The sequence below is a fragment of the Haplochromis burtoni genome, unplaced genomic scaffold (assembly GCF_018398535.1).
Source record: "Haplochromis burtoni strain Fernald_Lab_line unplaced genomic scaffold, NCSU_Asbu1 Contig_100, whole genome shotgun sequence".
NCBI lineage: Eukaryota > Metazoa > Chordata > Actinopteri > Cichliformes > Cichlidae > Haplochromis > Haplochromis burtoni.
Window position 1 is genome coordinate 667,750 of NW_024582461.1, and position 22,231 is coordinate 689,980.

At 38.1% G+C, this 22,231-nt stretch overlaps 3 protein-coding genes across 5 annotated transcripts; 1 reads left to right on the forward strand and 2 right to left on the reverse strand.

Moving 5' to 3' along the window:
• Positions 1–1,456: 1,456 nt before the first annotated feature.
• On the forward strand, positions 1,457–8,010 carry LOC102295060 (isotocin receptor). 3 transcript variants are annotated; one of them, XM_042223042.1, is made up of 4 exons: positions 1,465–1,572; positions 1,699–2,224; positions 2,763–2,799; positions 6,615–6,692. In XM_042223042.1, exons 2-4 carry the CDS (start codon positions 1,875–1,877, stop codon positions 6,642–6,644), a joined length of 417 nt encoding a protein of 138 aa, XP_042078976.1. In that variant the 5' UTR covers positions 1,465–1,572; positions 1,699–1,874; the 3' UTR covers positions 6,645–6,692. The 3 variants fall into 3 exon arrangements, with proteins under 3 accessions (XP_005927546.1, XP_042078976.1, XP_042078975.1); XM_005927484.3 differs by having other exon boundaries at positions 1,457–1,572; positions 1,699–2,799; positions 6,615–8,010; XM_042223041.1 differs by having other exon boundaries at positions 1,505–1,568; positions 1,699–2,799; positions 6,615–8,010.
• Positions 8,011–8,101: 91 nt separating this feature from the next.
• On the reverse strand, positions 8,102–10,681 carry zgc:172270 (uncharacterized protein LOC100136849 homolog). Its single transcript, XM_005927483.3, has 3 exons — positions 10,271–10,681; positions 9,828–10,015; positions 8,102–8,951 (listed from the first exon to the last, which is right to left on the reverse strand). The coding sequence occupies exons 1-3, from the start codon at positions 10,487–10,489 to the stop codon at positions 8,801–8,803; spliced, it is 558 nt and encodes a 185-aa protein (XP_005927545.1). The 5' UTR covers positions 10,490–10,681; the 3' UTR covers positions 8,102–8,800.
• Positions 10,682–17,576: 6,895 nt separating this feature from the next.
• On the reverse strand, positions 17,577–22,036 carry si:ch211-213o11.11 (probable G-protein coupled receptor). The gene is made up of 2 exons (XM_005927482.2): positions 21,779–22,036; positions 17,577–19,394 (listed from the first exon to the last, which is right to left on the reverse strand). Exon 2 carries the CDS (start codon positions 19,288–19,290, stop codon positions 18,013–18,015), a length of 1,278 nt encoding a protein of 425 aa, XP_005927544.1. The 5' UTR covers positions 19,291–19,394; positions 21,779–22,036; the 3' UTR covers positions 17,577–18,012.
• Positions 22,037–22,231: the final 195 nt, after the last annotated feature.

Sequence of the window (22,231 nt, forward strand, 5' to 3'; positions counted from 1 at the left end):
TGCATTACTTACAATGACTCAATATACTGCATTGTGTATTAAGCAGTTAGTCATAAAGATGTCTTTAGATTTATTTGGATAAATAATTAAACATGGACAGTAGTTTGGTCAATACATTCAGAGGTGTCCTGAGACATAAATGAACTAAGTGCCTCTTATATTAAGTACATGTACTTAATATAATGAGCAATGTAAATTTCTTACATATTTTGAAATAGTTATTTATGTTCTTTTCTATGTTTCATGTACTCTGTGTGAGCGCTCCATGCTTTATGCCAAGTTATCAATTTACAGGCACTGAAAATAGAGGATGTTATAGCTCATTCTCGTTGCTATGCATCATTGCCTTAGGTCAACTACTGGTTGAGCCAAAAGCAAAAACATGTAGGTTACATGTACTGATACTTAAATGGGAAAAAAAAGAGCGAGACAGAGAAATCTGCCAACATGTCTGGTTAGATTAAATTTAACAGACAAGGCAATTCAGACAGGCCAGTTCAGCTGAGTGATAACAGACAATAGAACACCTGCAAGTGTTCATCTGCACCTATTCTAAGATAAACTGAAAGGAACAAATGTCTTTCATACTGTACATCTGATGTTCCCATGTTCATGTTCATTAAGAACAATAAATATTTCTTATCGAGTCAAAATAAAAGAGACCCTTTTGCAGTGAAGCAAATAAGAAACACTGGATTTAATAAAGAAAGTAAAGATTTTAATGAAATAAGATTACCTTCATACACTGAAATCACGGTTATTGTTTTTAAGTAACTAAAATATGTCAGAAATATATAATGATTTTTTTCAGAATTGAATTGCTATAAGGTTGTTCTATAAAGAAATGATAAAACATTAAATTATTGCCTTAAAATGGATGAGAGTGATTTCATGGAGTCTGAATCAAAAGTAGGATATCTGACATTTAAACAAAATGACTACATTCATTTTGACTGTTGCATGAGAGTGAAGGGCACTTTTGATGGTATTAATGACATCAACCCACATTCTTTATGTGCAGTTGGATTCAGTGAGTCACTTCCCTTGCACAGTTATTATGCTTTTTGCTATTACCTGTCAGACCCTTAGCATAAAGTGCCAAATTACAGCACCACATCACAATCCCATATATAATGGCATTCATCCAGATAACATCCTTTTCCATATACGGTATCTTTGAGAAAATATTGACCTTTATAGTCCAGACTGGAATTTTTGGACTCCAACAACAGCTCGCTTTAAATAATGTAGATGCTGAAAGCACTAACTGTGAAACTGTGAAAAAAAAATGACACTGCTTTTAGGCTATTAGGGTGATTTGGCTCAAAGTATTTCACATTGTCAAAGCTTACACTAAGTGAACGTATGGGGGAGGAAGAGCGAGACAGAAAGAACTATAAGGTCCATACCCAAGTAAGCAGTTTCCTTCGAAGGAAAATGAAACGAGGGGAGGGGGTTACTGACACTGGTAGCAAGCAGAGCTTCGGTAGATCAGACATCAAACTGGAGGCAGCGAGTGATGAGGACAGTGGTGCTCCAAAGTCCCTAAGAGAAGATAGGATGATTTAGTGGGTGAGCGCCTTTTGAACATAATCACTTAAATACTGTTATTTCGTTAATTTACTGTTTATTAGTTTAAAGATTAAAGTGCAATGACCAAGAGTTTTCAATAATAATGTTTTTCCCTTCTCTCTGTAGACTGCAGTCCTGAGTTCGGATTATTAAACAGAAAGGGAAAATAATAATAATAATAATAACGGGGTGTGCTGGCAGAAAATTACGTAGGGAAACTAAGCTAACACAGCTGATAGAGGTCCCGAACCTGGGTTTGTGATGTGACTGCTGGCTGCGCCTAAGTGGCGCTTTTACGCACGATGGAAGACCTTTTACGCGAGCAGTACAGTTGGTCTCACAATCTCACATGGAGCAGCTCAAGTCGTGAAAATGAAAGCTACGTAGGAAACACCACGGTGAACCCTCTGAAACGAAATGAAGAAGTGGCTAAAGTGGAAGTTACCGTTCTGGTCCTTGTGCTGCTTCTCGCGCTGACAGGCAATATGTGCGTCCTGTGGGCTATTCACACCACCAAGCACAGTCAGTCTCGGATGTATTACTTCATGAAGCACCTGAGCATCGCAGACCTTGTAGTTGCAATCTTTCAGGTTTTACCTCAGCTCATCTGGGATATCACTTTTCGCTTCTATGGACCCGATTTGCTGTGCAGGTTGGTGAAATACCTCCAGGTCGTGGGTATGTTTGCGTCTACGTACATGCTGGTTCTAATGTCGATAGACAGGTGCTTGGCAGTCTGCCAGCCACTTCGCTCCGTGCACAAGAAAAAAGACCGCTTCTGTGTGATCGCCTCTTGGATGCTCAGCCTGATATTCAGCAGTCCTCAAGCTTACATATTTTCTCTTAGGGAGGTCGGTAATGGTGTGTATGACTGCTGGGGGGACTTCGTGCAGCCTTGGGGTGCCAAAGCATACATCACTTGGATGAGTTTGAGCATTTACATTTTCCCAGTGGCCATTTTAAGCATCTGCTATGGTTTGATATGTTTTAAAATATGGGAGAATTTCAATCTAAAAACCAGAAGGGAGCACTTTCTGGCTCTAACTCCAAGGCCCTCCAAAGGCGCCCAACCCTTTTCTCGTGTGAGCAGCGTGAGACTCATTTCGAAGGCTAAGATCCGCACAGTAAAAATGACATTTGTAGTGGTACTTGCTTATATTGTGTGCTGGACTCCTTTTTTCTTTGTCCAGATGTGGTCGGCATGGGATCCTGCTGCACCAAGAGAAGGTAAAAGCACACCCAACGGCCTTCGTTTTACCATAACAGTTTTTCTTTTTAAAGCGTTTACACATTTTGATTAATGGCAATATTTATTGGTTTATGACGCCGTTTTCTTCCTTCTATTGTGGGCAAAGTGCTTAGTGACACAATGACTAATGCGTCGTCTTTGTCCAAGATTAATGGTGTTGATTTTTTTTCTTGCCAAAAGCACTTAATAGGGAAAAAAAAAATTCTGTTCCACAAGTGTCCCACGCAAACAAAAATCATTCTTCCACCTCACAACATATCTTTAGGAATGCACAAGCAATCCGCCGTTCTTTCAAGGCAACACAATGGTGTTTAAAATCAGACTTCCCCAGAGTAAACAGAAATGGATGGGAGTAACATTCACAGTGGTTATCAGTTTGAAGAAAGACCTCAGAGCCTCTAGGGGAGTAAATGTACCAGAACATCAAAGCGTTTCTGTCTCAATTCCCAGTGCTATTTTGTCTAATATCCATTTAATTGAACTGTTTGTTCAGATATACTCCTCAGATCTTGTCAGTTTGCCATTAAAGTAGACATTCAAGCTGCATTATCTTAAAAACATCCACAAATGTGCATTCAGAGCTTTCAGAGATTCCAATCAATGTTTTGGTGGCCAGACTTTCCCCCAAGAATAATCATTTTCCTGTTGCTCTCATTAAAAAAAAAAAAATACCAAGGCCAAAAATGTGTCAAACAAGCACAAATTACATTTAAAATATATCTAAAAAGAAAAAAAATCCCAGAAGGCTGTGTTATATTAGGGACTCCAGATTGCTTGAAGTATTGAAGTATTTTTTGTCAGAGTGCATTTAGCAATATAAGTATTATCTGTGGACACAAAAAGTACGTTTAGTGGCTTAGAAATAAAGAATAAAACTTTAGAAATAAAGAAAATTTATGTTGGTCTCACATTCATATATTATATCAACTTTCAAAAATTTGGCTGTCTTCATCTTCTTGGTTTACTCAGGTCAAGCAGTATCATCTGTTTCTCAATAAATACACCTGAACAATAATTGAAAAAAAGTTACACATATATTTTGCCATTAAGCAGCCACAATAAAAACTTGTTTCCTTCTTTATAACTCAGTGGGATAGCAATGTTACCGGATTTAACACTCTAATATTAAGCATATATTTAATATTTGTAAATCCAAATAATAATGAAGAATAGGGGAACGAACAGTGCAATCACTTTAAATTGATCAGTCTTTTTTATTACGAACAAAGCCAAGCCAAGGACTGGAGAAGGGTTTCCAAACCTACCACTGACTTAATCTTTGCCACGTCTCTGTCTGTCATGCAAGCAGCGGGGAAGCCTCTTTCGGTGTTGCACATATTATTATCTTATCAGCAGACTGTTATTGTAGAATCATTTCTCTACTGTTCCCACTCTGGTAAATTTTAAAAAGCCTTTTTAAATGTAATTATACTTTTTTAACTTGAAGCAAGTAAGAAACCATTGCTTAAGGAGCTCAAAAATTTTATAAATCAGTAGAGGGTTACAAAAAATTCCTTTGACATATAGTCATGCTTGCATAAGTAAATCATAAGAGTGAGTGACTGGTCTGCCTCTGGTACTATTTACAGGGCATAACAAAAATACAGTGGGGCTTAATACATCAGTATAATTTGTGGAACTGGAGCAGTTTTATGAGAGGCAGACAACAGATTGAATTTAAATCAGGCTTTGTGTTTTCAGTGCACATCAAATTCTTTTAGATTTCAAAAAATACTTTTCCAAGGAAAGTCTCTGTGCAAATCTATATGCAAAAGTAAAGATAATTTAGATTCTCTATATTTTCTGACTCATTGCATTCTCTTTGAAGTAATGCCACATGGGTTAAGACTCCATGAAGGTCGTGTTTATCAGGGCATTTGATCCAGCATGAAACCTGTGAACTTTTTTCCAGGGCCTGCACTTCAGTCATAACATCACACTGTAAAACTTCCAAAGGATTCACTGATAATGGAGGAGAATGTGGCTTCTTGCACTCCTGCAATGTTTTCTTAACTTTTTATCCTCAAACTTATCTTTGATATAGAGCCTGTTCTTCCACAAAGTGACAGCAGCTCTGTTTTTGAAGTTGACATCTCATCCTTTATATTTCTCCTGAAAAGAGCAGTAAATCACAATGCTGAAAAGGAGTTAAGATAAATGTTTTTCTTTCATTTCAGAAAGTGATGAATGCATTGTACCAGTATAAAAAGGAAAAGTTGAATGCTGTCATTTTCAGTTTTTTTCCCCCTCTGTGTTTCCAGTGGCTAGGATTTCTTGCACCAAATGATTTTACAACTCTGGGCAGGCTGTTAAACACTTTTCAGAATTTTGATGTGCCATTTGGTTGGCACACCTCTCACAATAAAGCAAAGTACTGTGGGGAGTCAGAGCACAGGGAAGAGAATGGGTCAGTGCTTGAGGACCGACGCCAGCAACCTCTAAATCTCTCTCACCCTATTTAGGATAAAGAGGGGGGGACTTGGAAGTTGTCCTCTTTCCACTTTTCAGATTATGTGCTTATTCAGTGTACTCCAGGGCGCTAATAATTGGAATGTAATCAATTGAGTGAATGAAAAAAAAAGCTGTATTTTTTCCACCAAGGACAGGTTCTTTTAATTGAAGCTGTTCGTCATATTTGTTTTCAAGCAACCTAAAGTTCTATCTGTGAGGCATCCAGCAGCTACCATGTTTCATTTTTATGATCCAAAATGTTTGTTGGAGGAGGAAGTCTGAATTGCATTAGCTTGTCAGCTAATATAATTCTGTATGAATAATGTGGGTATACAATAAGTACATCAGATTGACAGATTTACAATACATACATGAAATTAAGCATTAAAAAGGGCCCCAGTGGTTTTACTGGGTTTTATGACCCCAACCCAGTACTTTTAGTGACCTTAAAGATTATCAACCACACTATTAGATATGCTATCCTAAAATATTACATCAGATGGTGGGGCTTGATGAAAAAGCAGGGTGTTTAAGTTGTTAGACTATAAAGTAGTTGTTCGGATATTTAAATACAAACTAAAAGTGTTGGCTCAAGTAATAAATTGCCATTACCCTTCCTAGAGCCTCGTGAAGCTTGAACAACTTATGAATAAACAAACTTTCAAACCTAAGCATCGAGTGATTACATCTTACTGTGATGGGGAAAGACTTGCTAATTTAGTCTTTTTAAAGATCAACCCACTTCTTCTTTCTAAACTGTTCATTTTATTCATGGTGGCAAGGTCTGGTATTTTTCCCATCTTTATTTTCATCACTGTCAGCAAATGCAGTGAAAAGCTGACAACTAGATACGTGTTAGTTTGTCTCTTAACGCTTCTCCGCACTGTTTGTAGCTATAATTCTCACATCTGGTGGTTTCTACAGATGATCAAAATCTTTTAAAAAAAAGTAGTTTGCTACTAAAGTATTAAAAGAAAGTTTCAAAAATACACAATTTAAAACAGGAAGACAGTGTATTTGTTGGGTATGTATTTGTTTCAAATTATTTGGTAAATATATCTGTAGGACTGAACGCCAATGTGGTTGTAAATTATTGTGCCAATGGTCATGTTTATGACAAAACATGTTATCCAGTTTAACGCTACGTGTCACTCATATGTTTTTAATATCATCTGGATAAGATCAGTCGAGCTACACAGCTGATATTTGTTAGTAGAGTCAGTTCAATGTTGGTTGTGGCTTTTCTGGGAAATAACAGACTAAAAGAAGAATGTATGAAGAGGGGGAAAAAAGTCTTTCAAAATAACCTCTTACATGTTCTTGTTTCTCTCCGTCTTCCTAGACATGGCTTTCATCATTGCAATGTTGCTAGCCAGTCTCAATAGCTGCTGTAACCCGTGGATTTACATGTTCTTCGCGGGTCACCTATTCCATGACCTGATGCAGTGTTTCTTCTGCTGCTGTCGACGGTACCTGACAGAGTGCTCGTGCAGCTGTGATCAACAGTGCAGACACAAAAGGGGCTCCTCCACTTACGTTAACAAGAACACCAACAGTCAGAGGAGCCTCTCACGCACATCCAGTATGGTACACTGAAAAGCCAGCTAAAAGGCATGCAAGCTTCATGCAATCAAGTAATCTAGCAATCATGCAGCTACCCATTTCACCCATTTAACTGACTACAGAGGCAGTGTGCTGGCTATTGCTGCACATTTTTTCTGTAACATTTTGAACCGAGCTAAACTGACAATGTAAACTTCCTGTCCAGATGACACCCTGCACCCACTGGTGACAGAAAACAGTACAAATGGTGTTTTGTATATATCGTGTATAGAATTTGAACAAAATGTGATGTAAAATTCAAAAAGATTTTGTTTTCATTTTCATCTTTCTTTGCAACAAAAAATATGTGTAAAGGTAAGGTAATATGTAATGTGTGATGTGAAAGGTCAGCTACGTTTATTCATATATGTTTGTTGTGAATTGTCAAAGAAAACATTGTAGTGTATAGCCTCCACAGGGAGAAGCTTTAAGGTGGAGGAGGGGATTATATAAAAGGGTTGGGGCATTAGTGTCAGCAGTAGAGCTGTCAAATAAAAAACAGTCTGTCTGCGAGAGGGAAAGTGCTCTGATTTGTGATTTGGGTGAAGATATACTAATTTGACCTGAAGATTGAACCCTCCAAACCAACCAAAGTTTCATAATTCACACTTATAAGACACAAAGACTTTTTTTTTCCTCAAAAGCTCAAATCAGTGTGGAAATAAATCTGCAAATACGTAATTGGTCCAATACCATCACACAGTAAATTTCATAAGTCATGAATGATAGTTATCTGTCCACTTTCTGCCATCCTGTCTGTCTATAGATATTATATCTAACAGAGATTTCTCTTAGACATAGCATATGCCACAGTAAATTCTGATGTGCATGGATTTCTGCAACAATAAAGTGTGCCAGTGAAGTCGATCTCTGTCGTGTGAATGTGGATGCCACTGCACATCTGTTCCTGCCTGTTGTTACTGACAGCTGTGGGAGTGGAAGAGTGACATCAGAAACACCTATTTCAATCAAGTGTTTGCTGCCTCAAATTGCTAAATGTACTGTAGGCAATCTTGACACATCACAATAACTAACTGGATGTACAGTATCTCCCTGCATGGTCATTTGTCTTCAAGCAAGAAGATAAAGAGATGACACAGGAAAACTTAACCTTATATTAGGGATGTTGCAACAAAAGAGCATATCATCGTTGTATTTGAAAAATGCTTTAATAATGTCTTTTTAATATCAACAATAAGTCTAAAAGTGTATTAGTTTAAAAACCATATTAAACCATGTCTTTTACTTTCATTTCCTTCCAGGACAATACATCAAATATTAATTATTATTATTCAGAAATATATTCTTGATATTCTGTTCAATGCTAAACCTTTAACAATAATAAAGTTTCTTTCTCTATGACCACAACTGATAGAGGAGAAGCTCATGTCAAGTAATTAAAATTGTGAAATGAAAGATATTTGCACATTCAAATATTTTTTCATTGACAAAGTAGAACTCATTTCAACACTTGGTACAAGGTAACTGAACTCTTTTTTTCTGACTAGACAAAGTATTGTTAAAGCCCCTTTTCATACATCCTCAAACCTAGATCTTGAAAAGCCCAAACTCTATTACATATTATGTAATATTCAAATTGCAAAAAATGATTTCTGCATGCATTTCTTAAACTATAATCCCTCAGAGTGAAAAAAGAACTACATGCTGAGCAAAAAGAGTCACTAAAATGGTTTCACATCCCGAATGTGAAACGAAGAATTGCGTCACCATTGATTTTTTACTTCAAGTCTCAGCAAATACTATCGAACTTTAATAATAGCTATAAATAATGGGTGTTACATTTTGGATAAAGTATTTTTTTTTTAAATGCTGCTTGGTTTGGGTCCACGTGACCACACAACAGTAAGTGCACTTGTCCATGTCAATGAGCATTTGCAGTCTTGAAGTGCTTCTCACATGTGAGTCTCATTCTTTGGCCAGGTGAATGCTGAAGCCACCACAACATTTTCCAGCACTTGTGAGAAAAGGCTGTACAATGACACCAAGGACAATGCTCCATAGGCTCTGCAGCCAGCGAGTGCCAATAAGGAGACACTGGATACAGGGACTAACCAACCTGTCATAGAAGAGAACACAAAAATGTTTGTTTTAATATGTAACAGTAATAATTTCCTATTTCTAATTTCTCATGTTAAATTAATATATAACACTCTGCTATAACACTTTGTTTCTCAACAATGAAGTGAAGAGATTAGTACTTATATGGCATCTTAAAGTTATCCTAATGCAGAAAAGCTCGGAAAACACCTGGCTTCCCAAAACAAAATTGGAGGGGGGGCTTGAATCAGACCCATCCCACCTTTCAGCAGTCATGTCTTTCAGACTTCACATAACCACAAGGTTTTAATTGACATCATCGAGGTCATTTCTTTGAGCGATTTGAAAGCTCCCTCCAGGCCACGGAAGCTATCGCCCATGGAGTGACACTTTAATAGCATTATAGAAAATTTTTCCCCATCAATATTTCTCAGATTCTTGTCTCATCTCCAGAGGGGTCAGGTGGCTCTTTAGCCTCGAGGCCGGAGGTTCGGATATGTTTTGATGACCATGTGCCAATTTAGGGAGCCACCCAACAGAGGCAAAATGCACTTATGTTGGCATGGTTCATTTCTGCGTCAGTTTATAATTATAACAACCATTATGGAGGAGGATGTTATATTCTCTGACCGCAGCTGTATGTGTCAGTCTTAGGAAGGCTTAGTCTTTTATGATGGTTGGAGAAAAAAAATCAAGCTGAAGAAAAATTTGTCTAGTTCCTGCTACTATACCACAGTATGATGTGTACTGGGGAAAGATTAAAATGTATAGTAATGCATTCTTTCACTGTTGTGTGTGCAGGCTCAATAAGCGGTCACAAAAGGTCACCTGTACATTACTTTAAATGAAAACAAAAATCTTAATTACTAACCTAGAGGTCCGAATCTAAACCTACCAGATATGAAGACAGCTGAGGATGGCGAACAGGAGTCCAGAGATTATTGACACAGGAATGGCCAAAAATACTGTGACTATCCGGTAAATCCAAATCCTAGATACCTCGAACAGGGCATGGCTCCAGATCCACACTCTGTCACCGCTCCGCACTGATACCGGCTCAGCTATAACATCCTCAAACGTCACCTAAAGAAACAAAGAGAGACTGATGCTAGTGCTACCGAGGTAAACCAATAGCTAGTGTTCTTTGGGGTCTTGATTCAATTTTTGCAGATAAATGATGTCCACTAGAGAGCGGTGCAATCAGTAAAGCAGCTCTTTGGTCCCCTGTGTCAATATTTAAGTGCTTTCTGTTTTTTTCAGCTAATGTGCAGCATGACAAATGTACAGATAGACCACAAGATAAAGTTTAATAGAGCTACTGCAGAAAGAATGCAATACCTTAAGGCAGTCATTGATACCTCGGGGGTCTCTTGCATTAATCAGCGGCTTGGTATCACTGATTTCCACTAGTGTAGACGTGTGAATGTTTTCCTCCTCTTCCATAGCAGGAGAGGCCTTCCACAGTGTCTCACGTTGCTCCCCATTTTCAAAGTCTTCAGGGTCACTGGAGTCCCCCAAATCTATATCCACTTCCTCTGAATCGTCCCCTTTCATCATGGTGTTAATTAAATGCAAAAAAAAAAAGCACAACCAAAGAAAAACAGAGTGGGAAATTGTTACATTAGTAACACTCCAGACTGTGTGAGGCCATTGACTGGAACAGCCCAGCCGGCTGTGCCGGGAGGTTATATTGGGAACGTTACAGTGCCCTGGGTGGTATTTGCAGATGGTCTTTCAAGTGAAGATCATTTTCCTCTGCTGTGGGAAGATATGGGAGGAGGATATAAATACTATGGGCATGAACAGAGATAGCTCTGTATACACTGATACGCCCAAGTGGGACAGACAGACACTAAAGTATAAAGGTCAATTAAGCTTTATTTAACTGGCAACTGTAAACAATAAAAAAAATCAATTCAGGAATCCGTGCATTGCAATGACCTTACAGTATCATAGACTGAAACTAAATGATTTCCTTCATCTTTTACTTTAGTTGTTTGTAATACAACAAGGCAGAGATGCAGAACTAAAACGGATTTCAACCGAACATATGCAGTGATACTGGAATTCCTGTCATGCTGATTCTAAAATGTTATTCATAGGCTCCATTACTTCTGCATCTAAAAAGCCTTTAACTACGAGACAACACTGCCCCTATCTGGCCTTTTATGGAAATTAACTACTTATCTTTGCCTGTTCCTAATCTAAACACTGAAATGCTATCCAGTTCTGTACAAGTAATATTTACATCGTGGTTCACTGCTATCAGTAGGTCAAATACTCATCCAATCAGACCATATAAGATACACAAAACTAAGCAACACATACACAAGAGATACTAAGAAACAAAATCTATACAGTAAATATTGGTGTATGATGTTGTACAATGTAGAACCTAAAATAAAAAAAAGCTTATATCAGCAAGGCAAATAGCATGGTGCTGGGTGGATGGAGAGAGAGCAAAAACTGAGGCAGCCAGCTTTTAGAGATGGGCCAGGAGCTTCCAGTTGCATTCATTAACTCTAACAGGGGCTATCACAGTGCATACATCAGGATTTACATAATGGCAGCCCACAGTTCCAACCAGACACTCCATGGGTTCCCTGGCTCAAAACTAAATGAGTTTAAGATGAGCAAATTAAATATAAGGACCAAAACTTAACATATTTAATTTCTTAAGAACATAGCAGTGGTCTTTCTGACTTCCTATCCAAAGTTTAATTAGACAATTGTATATAAGTGGCTTGACGGTTGTAGATGGTGTTCTGACCAAGCGGTTGCACAATATTCTAAATGTAAATATGTGGTTGAATGAATTAAACTTTTGCAGTATGAAATGGTAGATTGTCTCTAATGGCTGTAAATGGATGATGGCTTTTGTAACTTTTATCACCCTTTACCTTTATGTCCAAAAAAAAGAAAAAAAAAAGCACATAAAAATTGAGTAATCATATCTTGATCAATATTAAGAGTAATGCATTAAAAAGTTTTGCTCTTTTCAATCCTGAAAAACTGTTTAAAGAAACAAATAAAATGGGGAAAAAAGCCAAGCCTGATCTGAAAGACTGAATGAACACGGCGCTACGTAACAACCTGCTGTCGAGTATGTAACAAACTGTACATTTGTTCAGAGTTGGGGATAAGTGCTCTACTCTGTGATGAGCACTCTACGGTCTCCATGGTAATGATAATTTCTGCCTGCTGGATGGAGATAGAGAGAGAACACAGTGTATGGATGGCAGTGAATTTCCTGTGTTGGTGCAGGAGACAATGGTATGCTAATGGACTGCACACTTCACCAGATGGGGTTTGTTTGTTTCCGGCTTCACAGGTGAGGTCAGCAGACGGTGAGTGCATGTGTGAAGCAGCCAGATAGGGAGAGAGGGGAGAAGCAACCATGAGGGGAAGATAGAAAAAGAAACACGAATATCCCAGCTCACTGAATAATGCTATTCTTACCCCAAGACTACAATTCTGAGGGCTTGCAAGATAAGATAAGCTTCAGCTAATAAACAAATAATTGGGAGCAGTACTGTCTTTGTCATGTTTACTGAAACATATTTTTTAATAAACTTGTATGTAATAGTTGGAACATGATTTATACTTTTTATATAACAAATTACACTACTTACTTTCTTTTTATATAAATTGCATGGAGTACAAAACACTGTAAAGAAATGGTGTCACAGTTTAGGTATTTTCAAACAGGTAAATTTAAAGCTAAAAATAGAGAAAGAAAATTTTAGGAGAAAAGGTTATTTTCAGATTTTATTATTATGAGGGTTTAAGGGTTCAAGGACGATAATATTGCTTTGCAACACACGTAGAGCAGCACACTAGCCTCCATTTATGAGTTCATTCTTCCATAGTGGGGCGTAATGGCAGTCACAGCTCTGATACAGAGCAGCAAATCAAATGCTCTTTTGGACTTTCTTTTATTCATTCTTCTAAATGAAGTGAAGCGTCAGAGGGCCCAGCCCCCATAGTCAGGTGCAGATTTCATGAAGACTTCACTGCAGAGGACCACGTGAACCATCACCTCATCTCTGATGGTGTTGATTTTTTAGCTTCCTGTTTCCTGTTTAGTAAACCTTTTATATGAGGGCTGTGTAGACGTGGTTTGATCAGATTTGGTCGAGAGTGACTCAGGAACATACTCACACAGCCAGGCAACTGTCATTACATTCTGAGTCAAATTTTGCTAAATCCCAGCTGCCGCGTGGAATTACGTGAAATCCTCTTTTTAACTGATGTCCACCTACTTCAGACTAGTAGGATAAACAAAGACAGACAGTACTATTTTGTCACAACTTAAATCAAATGTGATCATGCATGTTGTGTCCAGGACTTGTAAAAGCAAATATTATGTGGAAGAATGCTGCATTATCACATTTTCCCTTATAGACTAAAATAGAGGAAAAACTGTGCAAATCACAGACACACAATAAAGAAATTCATGTCACTGAGTGGAGAAATACTATGTTTGCTTTAAATCATCAAATATTTTAACGCCAGCTGAAGCTCAGATCCTTTTCTGCCAGCAGTAGCATTTTATGTGGGGCACAAGAGATGTCAGACAGTGTTTCTCCTCAGCACCTGCCGGTCCAGCTGTTTTCAGCACAATAGGTCAGACTGACCGTTATGTCATGATTCCCACAGTATCATGTATGAACATCTGCAGGTCAGCAAAGCAGCTCTGATACGAAGCACCGGCATCCCCAACACTTGGCATGACTATATAACAGAAAAGCTTAAAATATCCATCCAGTCAGTTCTTTTCTGTTTTTTCAGTTTGGGGTCCCAGGGGGGCTGGAACCTAAGCTTAAAATATAAAAAATATATATAAAAATAAAGCATTTGGCAACACTGGTTCAAATATAGTAGATTCGACAGAACTAGTTCCATGAAAAACAGCTGGTTGCTAACCATCTACATTATGCCAAGAGGACTTCATGTCAGTGAAGCACTGTTGCTCTTGCCGCTGCTCTCTAAGCAGGATTATCTGAGTGAATTATTTTATTTTGCATAATTTGACCAGATGTGTCAATTTGCAGCCAATTTGCAGAACTCCTTACATCCTATCACACAGCTAATCTGTGTTCCTTTGGTTTGAGAGGCTAAATGGAGAGCGTAACAGCAGAAAGTGAAATGACTCATTAAAGCCAGTTCAAAAAGGAAATGCAGAGCAGAAATGGAAATGAAATGAAGGAAAGAAATTGCCATTTTAAATGTCAGAATAATCTGAATTTTGAATCCATTTACTTTTTTCTCTTTTTAAATTATTATTATTTTTAATTAAAAAACAAAACAATTTATTGAGTGTTTAATGTGGCTTTCTATAAGTCAATCAAGTTTATCAATAGCTTTGTTTGTTTTACATTCTTTCCTGCTTTTGGACAGTAATTATTCTATCGATTGTGAATAAACTGGGCAGGAGGTTATGCTCTGTGAGCACTGCGAACAAGTTGTGTTAGTTTGTATGCACTTCTGAGGAAACTCTAGGAAAATGCTGTTACTGTATAAGAGGAAGTTCTGGCAAAATAATTTGTTTTGCACCATCTGACAGCACCATCAATCAAACCTTCTCCCTTTGATTCTTCTGAAGTGATTCTCCCATTATTATGTCAGAGCATCATTCATCCTTTTGTGAAACACCAAAGCAGGCCTTCCAGCAAACAAACAGCACTGGGTATAGAAAGGGAAGAATTTTAAGCCTTTTCAGCATACTTACTATTCAGTACAGTAATGTATTACATATTAAATGTTATTTAATTGTTAAGCAGTATGACTGTGTCACGCTGTGATTTTCCTCCTCCTGCATAGTGCAAGTGCAGGAATCCATGCTGGGTGGAACTGTATTTACCCAGCATGCAGATAACTGCCAGCCAGACAACTTTGTAATGCAAGTAATTTTATTTCAAATGTAATGTAATTACTGAATTGATTACAGTAATGCATTACTGTAATGTGTTAGTGAAAAATGTAATGTGATGACCTGATGCGCTCCAAAATAATGTGATACTTTGTAATGTGTTACAAATGCATTACAAATTATTACTTAAAACATTATTATATCTAATACAAAGTGATGTGTTACTTTGTAGCACACAAACACTGTCGTGGTTTGCACATTTTCCTAACAAGTGAAGCCTGTTCAATTCTGAGAGAGTACACAAAGTTGGGCTGTGGCAGGAGGGACATCATTTAAAAAAAAACAACCCAAGAAACTAAAATCTAATTCCAAATCAAACATGTGGATCTGCTGTGGTAACCCCTGATGGATAAGGGAGCTTTTTAAGATCCAATAGTCCTTTGGTCCTCTTTGTCCAGTCGTCTCTTTCCTTTGTGGACTTTCAATGAAAGCTCACCTGAACCACCTTTATTACCAACGGTTCCTGAGACCAGACGTGTCTCGTCATATGATTTTATGAAGTGTGACATAAGGGCCAAAGGTCACAAACATTCAATATTGGTTATCTAGCTTGTCCTGTGTGTATTCATTTCTCTGGATTCTGTAAATCCTTTAATGATGGGATGAACTATAAATCCTCAAATCCTTTGCAATTTCACATTGAACTATTCATCCCACACACTCTTTAATAGATTCTTAAGCATTGTTAAGCTCTTTTTCATTCTTAAATGTGTTTCTGGTATCAAGTTCAAAATGTATTTTATTTTTCTTTCATCAATCAGCAGCATTTTATCATCACTTATCTCTTTGCTTCTTCACGTTCTTCTTTAAGTTGCTCACATCATGGGTCACCAAATTGGATCATCTGCTTCTATCTCACCCTGTTCTTGGCATAGTTTTCTGTCAGGGCAACAATCTGCATGCCCTCCTCCACTGCACCCGTAAAACTCCTCTGTGGCCTTCTTCTTTTCTTCTTGTCTGGCACCTCCATAGTTAACAGCCCTTGTGCAGTATATTCACTGTCCCTCTTCTGCGCATGTCCAAACCATTTCACCCTTGTCTCTTTGTCTCCAAAAGACTCAAGCTGAGGTGTCTCTCAGATATACTCACTTCTAATGCTATCCATCCTGATCACAAAAATCTTAGCAACTCTGCCACGTCCAGCTTTGCCTCTTGTCCTTTTATCTTTATACTGTATTTTCCGATAAATGTAGGGATCTAAATGTTTTGAAAGTCATAGCATTTTGTTAATTATACACACGCACACATATCTTAGTGAGCACATCTAATTGAGATCTAACCTTCAAAACGATTGCCTAGCCCTGACCCTTAACCTAAACGTAACCATAACCCAATTGTAACTAAAACCACATTTGAGCCTCAAAAAAGCCTTCAAACTTGTGGGGATGGGCATTTTGTTCCCATAAGTGACTGTTGGTCCTCGCAAGTATGGTAGCATGCCAATTTTCTGTCCTCACAAAGATGTCTAAACATGTACACACATACACAAACACACACATGGTGAAAACAACACCAATGTTATCAGAGACTAACACTCCGCAGCACTTACTTGAACGTGTTTACAGCCAGACACCATAAAAAGGCAGCGTTATCTCACTTTTAACATATCTAGATGTCTATAAACTGGATTTCAGTTACTGTGTGTATGCGTGTATGCGTGCATGTGTGTGTGCATGTGTCTTATTACATTTTGTGCATTGTGTGTGTTGAGGAGTTATCTGTTCTGCTGCCTTTCAGTATGCAGTTGTCACTCTTCCAATTGTTATTTCTCTCTTTAAGATCTCTGCAAATCACCATGTATTTAATTTATTGGCTTACTGGTTTATCTTTTCATTTGTCCACATAAGCATGTCTGCCTGATGTTATCCCAAAAGTCTAATCTCTGTGGGAAAGCTGTGCATAGCCTCAAAATATTCACAACAGACAAATCATCAGAAACATTAAACTGTCTCTAATGACTTATCTAAATAAATAAACATCAAAGTTTAATAAGAATAACTTCATACACCAGAAGTCAATTGCCAAGCTGATTGTAAGTAAATACAGAAACATACAAATTCTTTGCTGTTAATCTGCTCATGTACTCATATTAAGTGGTATTAGAGACAACCACTTTATCTATTATGAAATGGCATTTTCTGCTTATATAATGATGTTTTAACTGGGCTCAATTTTACTTACAGTGCTTTCATAAGTGGGCACAGGGAGGGCACGGAGGTCAGAAACCATAAATTCAAACCCACAATGTCTGTCCTGAGACAAACTGTCGAACATAAATTGGGCAAATGAGTGTCTTTAGGCACGTATTAGTTATCTCTTACAGAAAGTAAACTCAAGCAAACCTTAACAATATGCCTGAAGGACTTGGGTTGGCTGTTGAATCATGGTCACAACAGCCTAGCAGCCCCAGTGCACTCTTAGAGGCTGTTTCTGTGAGATTAATTAACTATGTGGTATATTAGTTAATGTTAACAGAATACAAAACATGAAGAAGAAATGAAGACATGCAGTTTACATAACTGTATATAATTCCGAACATCTTTCACCAGAGAATAAAGTAGATCCGATTTTAGACCAACATGCTAAAAAAAAGGTTTTTATATAAATCTCATACTTATTTCTAATGTACAAATATTGTTTATCAACATTATTAAAATGCCAGAAATTTATTTTCACATTTAAATTGATAAGAAATAAAATATCCTTGAACAAAACAAATATTTCCTCCTGTTTGTGTATAATAAATAACATTTACATAAATTCCTGGAACATAAATACAATAGGACAACATTTGATAGTGTAATAATTACTTGTGTTGATTCATTTTCATAAAACAGAACTATTGATTGTAGATAAAGAGTAACTTTACTTTAGGCTAGCTAATAAAATTAAAGTGATCTTTAAAGACTCGTTAAGGCTTGTTTTACCACAGTAACAATGCTTTTTTTAAAAGTCCATTTAGTACTTCTTTGAATCTTTATAGAAACGATTCAAAGACGAAAACAGTTTTTTTTCTGTATGCTGTCTCTCACTTGTTATTACTGTCTGCAAAAATTTGCTTGTCATATTGCATATGGTCTTTAAATAACTTAATCCCCCAAACTTTCAATTGTTTGTGGCACAACACTGAGGTACAGTAGAGCAAAATCTAACTGAACTCCTCTGGAATCTGTCCTGGTATCCTGAAACCAGTCTGCCCAGTATAATCCAGAGTGCCTCCAGAACTGGGAGTAGCAAAGCTTGGACGTGTCTCTAAACTGCAGCTGGTTCTGTTGAGAAACTGCAAGAAGTTCTCATGACCCGAGCCCTCCTGGCTGGACGCTGGCAATTCCATTGGCTGAGTCGAGTAGCAGCGCCTTAGTTTACAAAGCTCTTCCCTAATCTGCCGATTTAGAAGCCCATAGAAAAAAGGGTTAATAGCAAATGACGAATATGCCAGCCAGGTGACAGTTTCCTCCAGGTCATCGGGGATCTGGGGTGTTGCATCAAGTATCAAATGAAGGTGGAAGGCAAAATAAGGCAGCCAGCAGATTAGAAACTGCCCAACAATGACCACCAGAGTAAGAGCAGCCTTACCACCCCCGAAAGGCCGTTCTCGGGTAATCCTGCGTGGGACATTGCGAGTTGTAATGATGGTAGTCTGACTGTTTATTGAGTCAGAGCGATGCTTCAGTTGACTGTTTGTCCAGGAGGGCAGAGGTCCATGTTGCCGGGCAGCCACACGGGCCACTTTGTAGATATTACAGTAGACAGCAAAAATCACAACTGCTGGCAGACAGAAACAGGTGACACTGAAGAGCACAGAGAAAATACGCCTGTGGTCACTGTTGCTCCAGTACAGTGAGCAGTGTGCTGCACTGACGGAGGTCAGGCTGCCATAAGACGGCCATCCAAACACAGTAGACAATCCCAGCCCTGCAGAAGCGACCCACACTATCACCATCACAGCTGCAGTCAGCTTCAGCGTCATCTTGACCTCATATCGCATGGGGTGAACAATGTAGTAATAACGCTCCACGCTAATAGCTGTGATGGTGAAGATGGAGGCTGCTATGAGGATTACATTGAGGAAGACATAGATCTGGCACTCCAGCATAGTGAACACCACACCAGCAAAGTACCCCGAGCTGGACACAATGCCGAGTGGCATGATCAAGATGGCACACAGAAGGTCCACTGCACAAAGATGGCACAAAAATACAAATTTCCTGAGATGAGGGGCTTTGATGACAACCACAAGAACAGCAGTGTTGGCCAGAAGTGCAAGAAAATTTAGGGTCACCATGAAAAATAATCCCATGAGGTCCTTGAGACGTGTTTGTGGGCTGGGAACATTTCCTAAGTGTCTGCTGGGTGCAGAAGGCTCTATTGGCCAAGTGGCAGTGCTTTCATTGTACTCAGTCACAAATGAACTGTTCTCTTCCATGATTCATAATAAAGAACGAGTTAAGATCTGTATTCCAGTGGCTCCCATTGTTAAGCGACGAAGCTAAAAAGTTCTTCAGACATCAAAAGAAATACACCTCACTTCTGTAAAGACAAAATGAAGAAAAGGATAAATATATCAATGGCAAATTTTGCATCTTTTCATTTGCATCAGATGGCTTTACTTTTGCACAATGGAAACACTTTCTAGTAAAGCATTACGTATTATTTCGCAAATTTGGAGCTACTTTCCAATAAGTTTTGCTAAATCCTCGTCTGTATTCACCCAGTAGTTGCTCATTTTATCTGCACTGAGCCCTTTGTAATTTGTCTGAAACAGTTACCTGCTTTAGCTTAAAATGACGATGGTAGTTGAGGGCAAACTAAAACAGAACAGCTTTAGGCTGAAAATCTTTAAAATGCTCTCCAGAGCTCAGATAGCCTGCAGCTGGGTGATAATTGTTTGCAGGTTCTTTGATAGGAACGGGCCTTTTCACAAGTAGCTATATTGATTACAGTAAGGACAAAGAATGTTAACAATACACGCTAGAAGTTACACAAAGCACTGTTAAGGGGGTTATTTAATACCTATTAGATCATTTCTGAATGATAAATTCTAAACATCTTTCCAACTTTAAACCTGCATTCCTAAAGCCATATGTAGTCTCAAGGCATGAGTTGAGATAACCCTAATGACATCACAACAATGGCATTAGCCATTTAAAAAAGCACATCCAGAGCCACAGAAGGCATTACATACAACAGTTTTTAACGTACAATATTACATTTATTGTCAAATTGATCATAACTCATCACACTAACTGTATCTGACATACTCTGCAGTGTGATATATAAATACAAACATCCAGGAGTACTCACTACAACCTTCATCAAAACACACAGACGTTCACCTTATTAGTTAGGCTGTTTATGCCATTTTGTATCTATAGTGAGGGAGAAACATGATCAATGGGAATAATTCATGGAGGACACTGTGTTTCTCCTCCATCCATCCCCATCCTTTAGAAATGAAAGATAATGAGCGTGCTTGTTTTAGCCCAGCTGCAGTGAACTGCCTGCATTGATTAGTATGTGTTCAGTGTCACCCTTCACCATACCATCAAAGAGGAGACCTTAAACCAGAACACGCCTGACCCCTAATCACCGAGCAATCTAGAAATAGTATATAAAACAATGTAACAAATGTAACATTAATCCGTTTACATTTACTTTCACGTCTGTGCTGCCCTTCATGTGCCTCCCCCATAAATGTATCTAACTATCTTGTTCTGATAATCATAATCAGGTTTCAGGCTGTGGAGGACGCTGTGTCCTAAATACATGTGCTCTCTATCCACTGGTTATCCACTGATTCTCTCTGCCGCTGTAATCTTCTATGGTGGACAGCTATTGGCATGCCACGTTTGCACTGAGATTTATCCCCAGGAAGGACTAGTACATGTACATTCTCATACACATTATGTAAGGCTGTCCTCGTTCTCATCATGTTCCAGTTGCAGCCCAGCATGTGATGTTCTTCAGTCCACAAATGACTTCTGAACAGGTTTACCTTTTCTAGCCACTGCTCAGTTTCACTTTATTTGATTCTCCAAAACATTTGTAGTTATTTTACATTTATGTTTAATACTTCTGTCTGATTTTATCGCTCCTCTTGCTTTTTCAAATAAATCCTTTTTAAAAGCCAAAAAAGGTCTTAAGAACCATTTTGATGTATTTAAGCTTGCATAATGTTAGTGATGAGCATTTATTCCATTATCTGACTTTTCTGTTGAATTTGAATTGCACAAATAGGTTTTAAAGAGTTCAAACTTAACGCAAGAAACTGAAAGTGTTGACCAATTTTAATTAGATTTAAAAATGAGGTGTCCAATAACTGTTAACTCAGCTCATTCTGATACAAAATGAATGACACTTCAACATGCAGCTGCAAAATTCCATCCATGTGCTACAGTATGTTGAAATGCCGAAAGTTCATAAGTTTAGGTTAATAATTTCATTCATTCATTCATTATAATAAATTCACTAGAAGGCAACATTTCATCAACTTGTAATGTACTTGGACTTTGTGGGTTTTAAATGTGTAGTGAACCCTATGAATTGATGCACAGTTATATTCTTAACTAGCATTATCTATCCAGTTTTTCTGAATGACATAATTTGAGAGACTTTTTTATTTCTGGCATGGCTCAACTTGGTGTTAAACTTGCTCAACTTTAAGAAAAAAACCATTAAGGCAGTGTCAGTGAAATCTGCTAAACAAATTCTAACAATTTCAGGAAGTGTTACACAAACGTCTCAGTCATTTGATCTGATAGAACAAAATAAATCAATGAAATAAGTAAATATGAAAGTGAAATGCTTTACTTTACTTTGCATTTTACTTTAAGCAATGAACCAAACAAATAGAATAATATATATTCTTTCACATCATAGTTAAGTGTTATATAATCAAATAGCTATATACTTACATCAAAGCACTTTCATTTTGAAAATTGGTCCTTAAAAAGTTCTTGTAAACTAGAAATCTTCCAAAACACTCTGATATTTCAGAAACTTTGAAAAGCATCAAATTCAGTACTCAGGTGTTGCTGCAGGTGCATAATGGTCCACCGGGAACTATCCTGCTGTGTTGCAACTTCTCATGAAAACAGCTGATTTCCGACAGGAAAAAAAAGGCTTTTGAGGCTTGACAGAGGACCCCTGGGAGGACTGAGGGTATCGAAGAGAGGTGATGTGCTGTGAGTCCACTGAGGCAGCCCAGCTAGCCCGAGGGAAAGGGGGGGGGGGGGGGGGGGGGGGGGGGATGCGAGGAGCCAGCCTTTGGTTGTTCAAATCACATCTTTCAAGCGAAGATGACTGCATCAAACCACCTCCCACTGACATTAACCATGTCCCACACACACTGTCGTTCATCAGTCAGT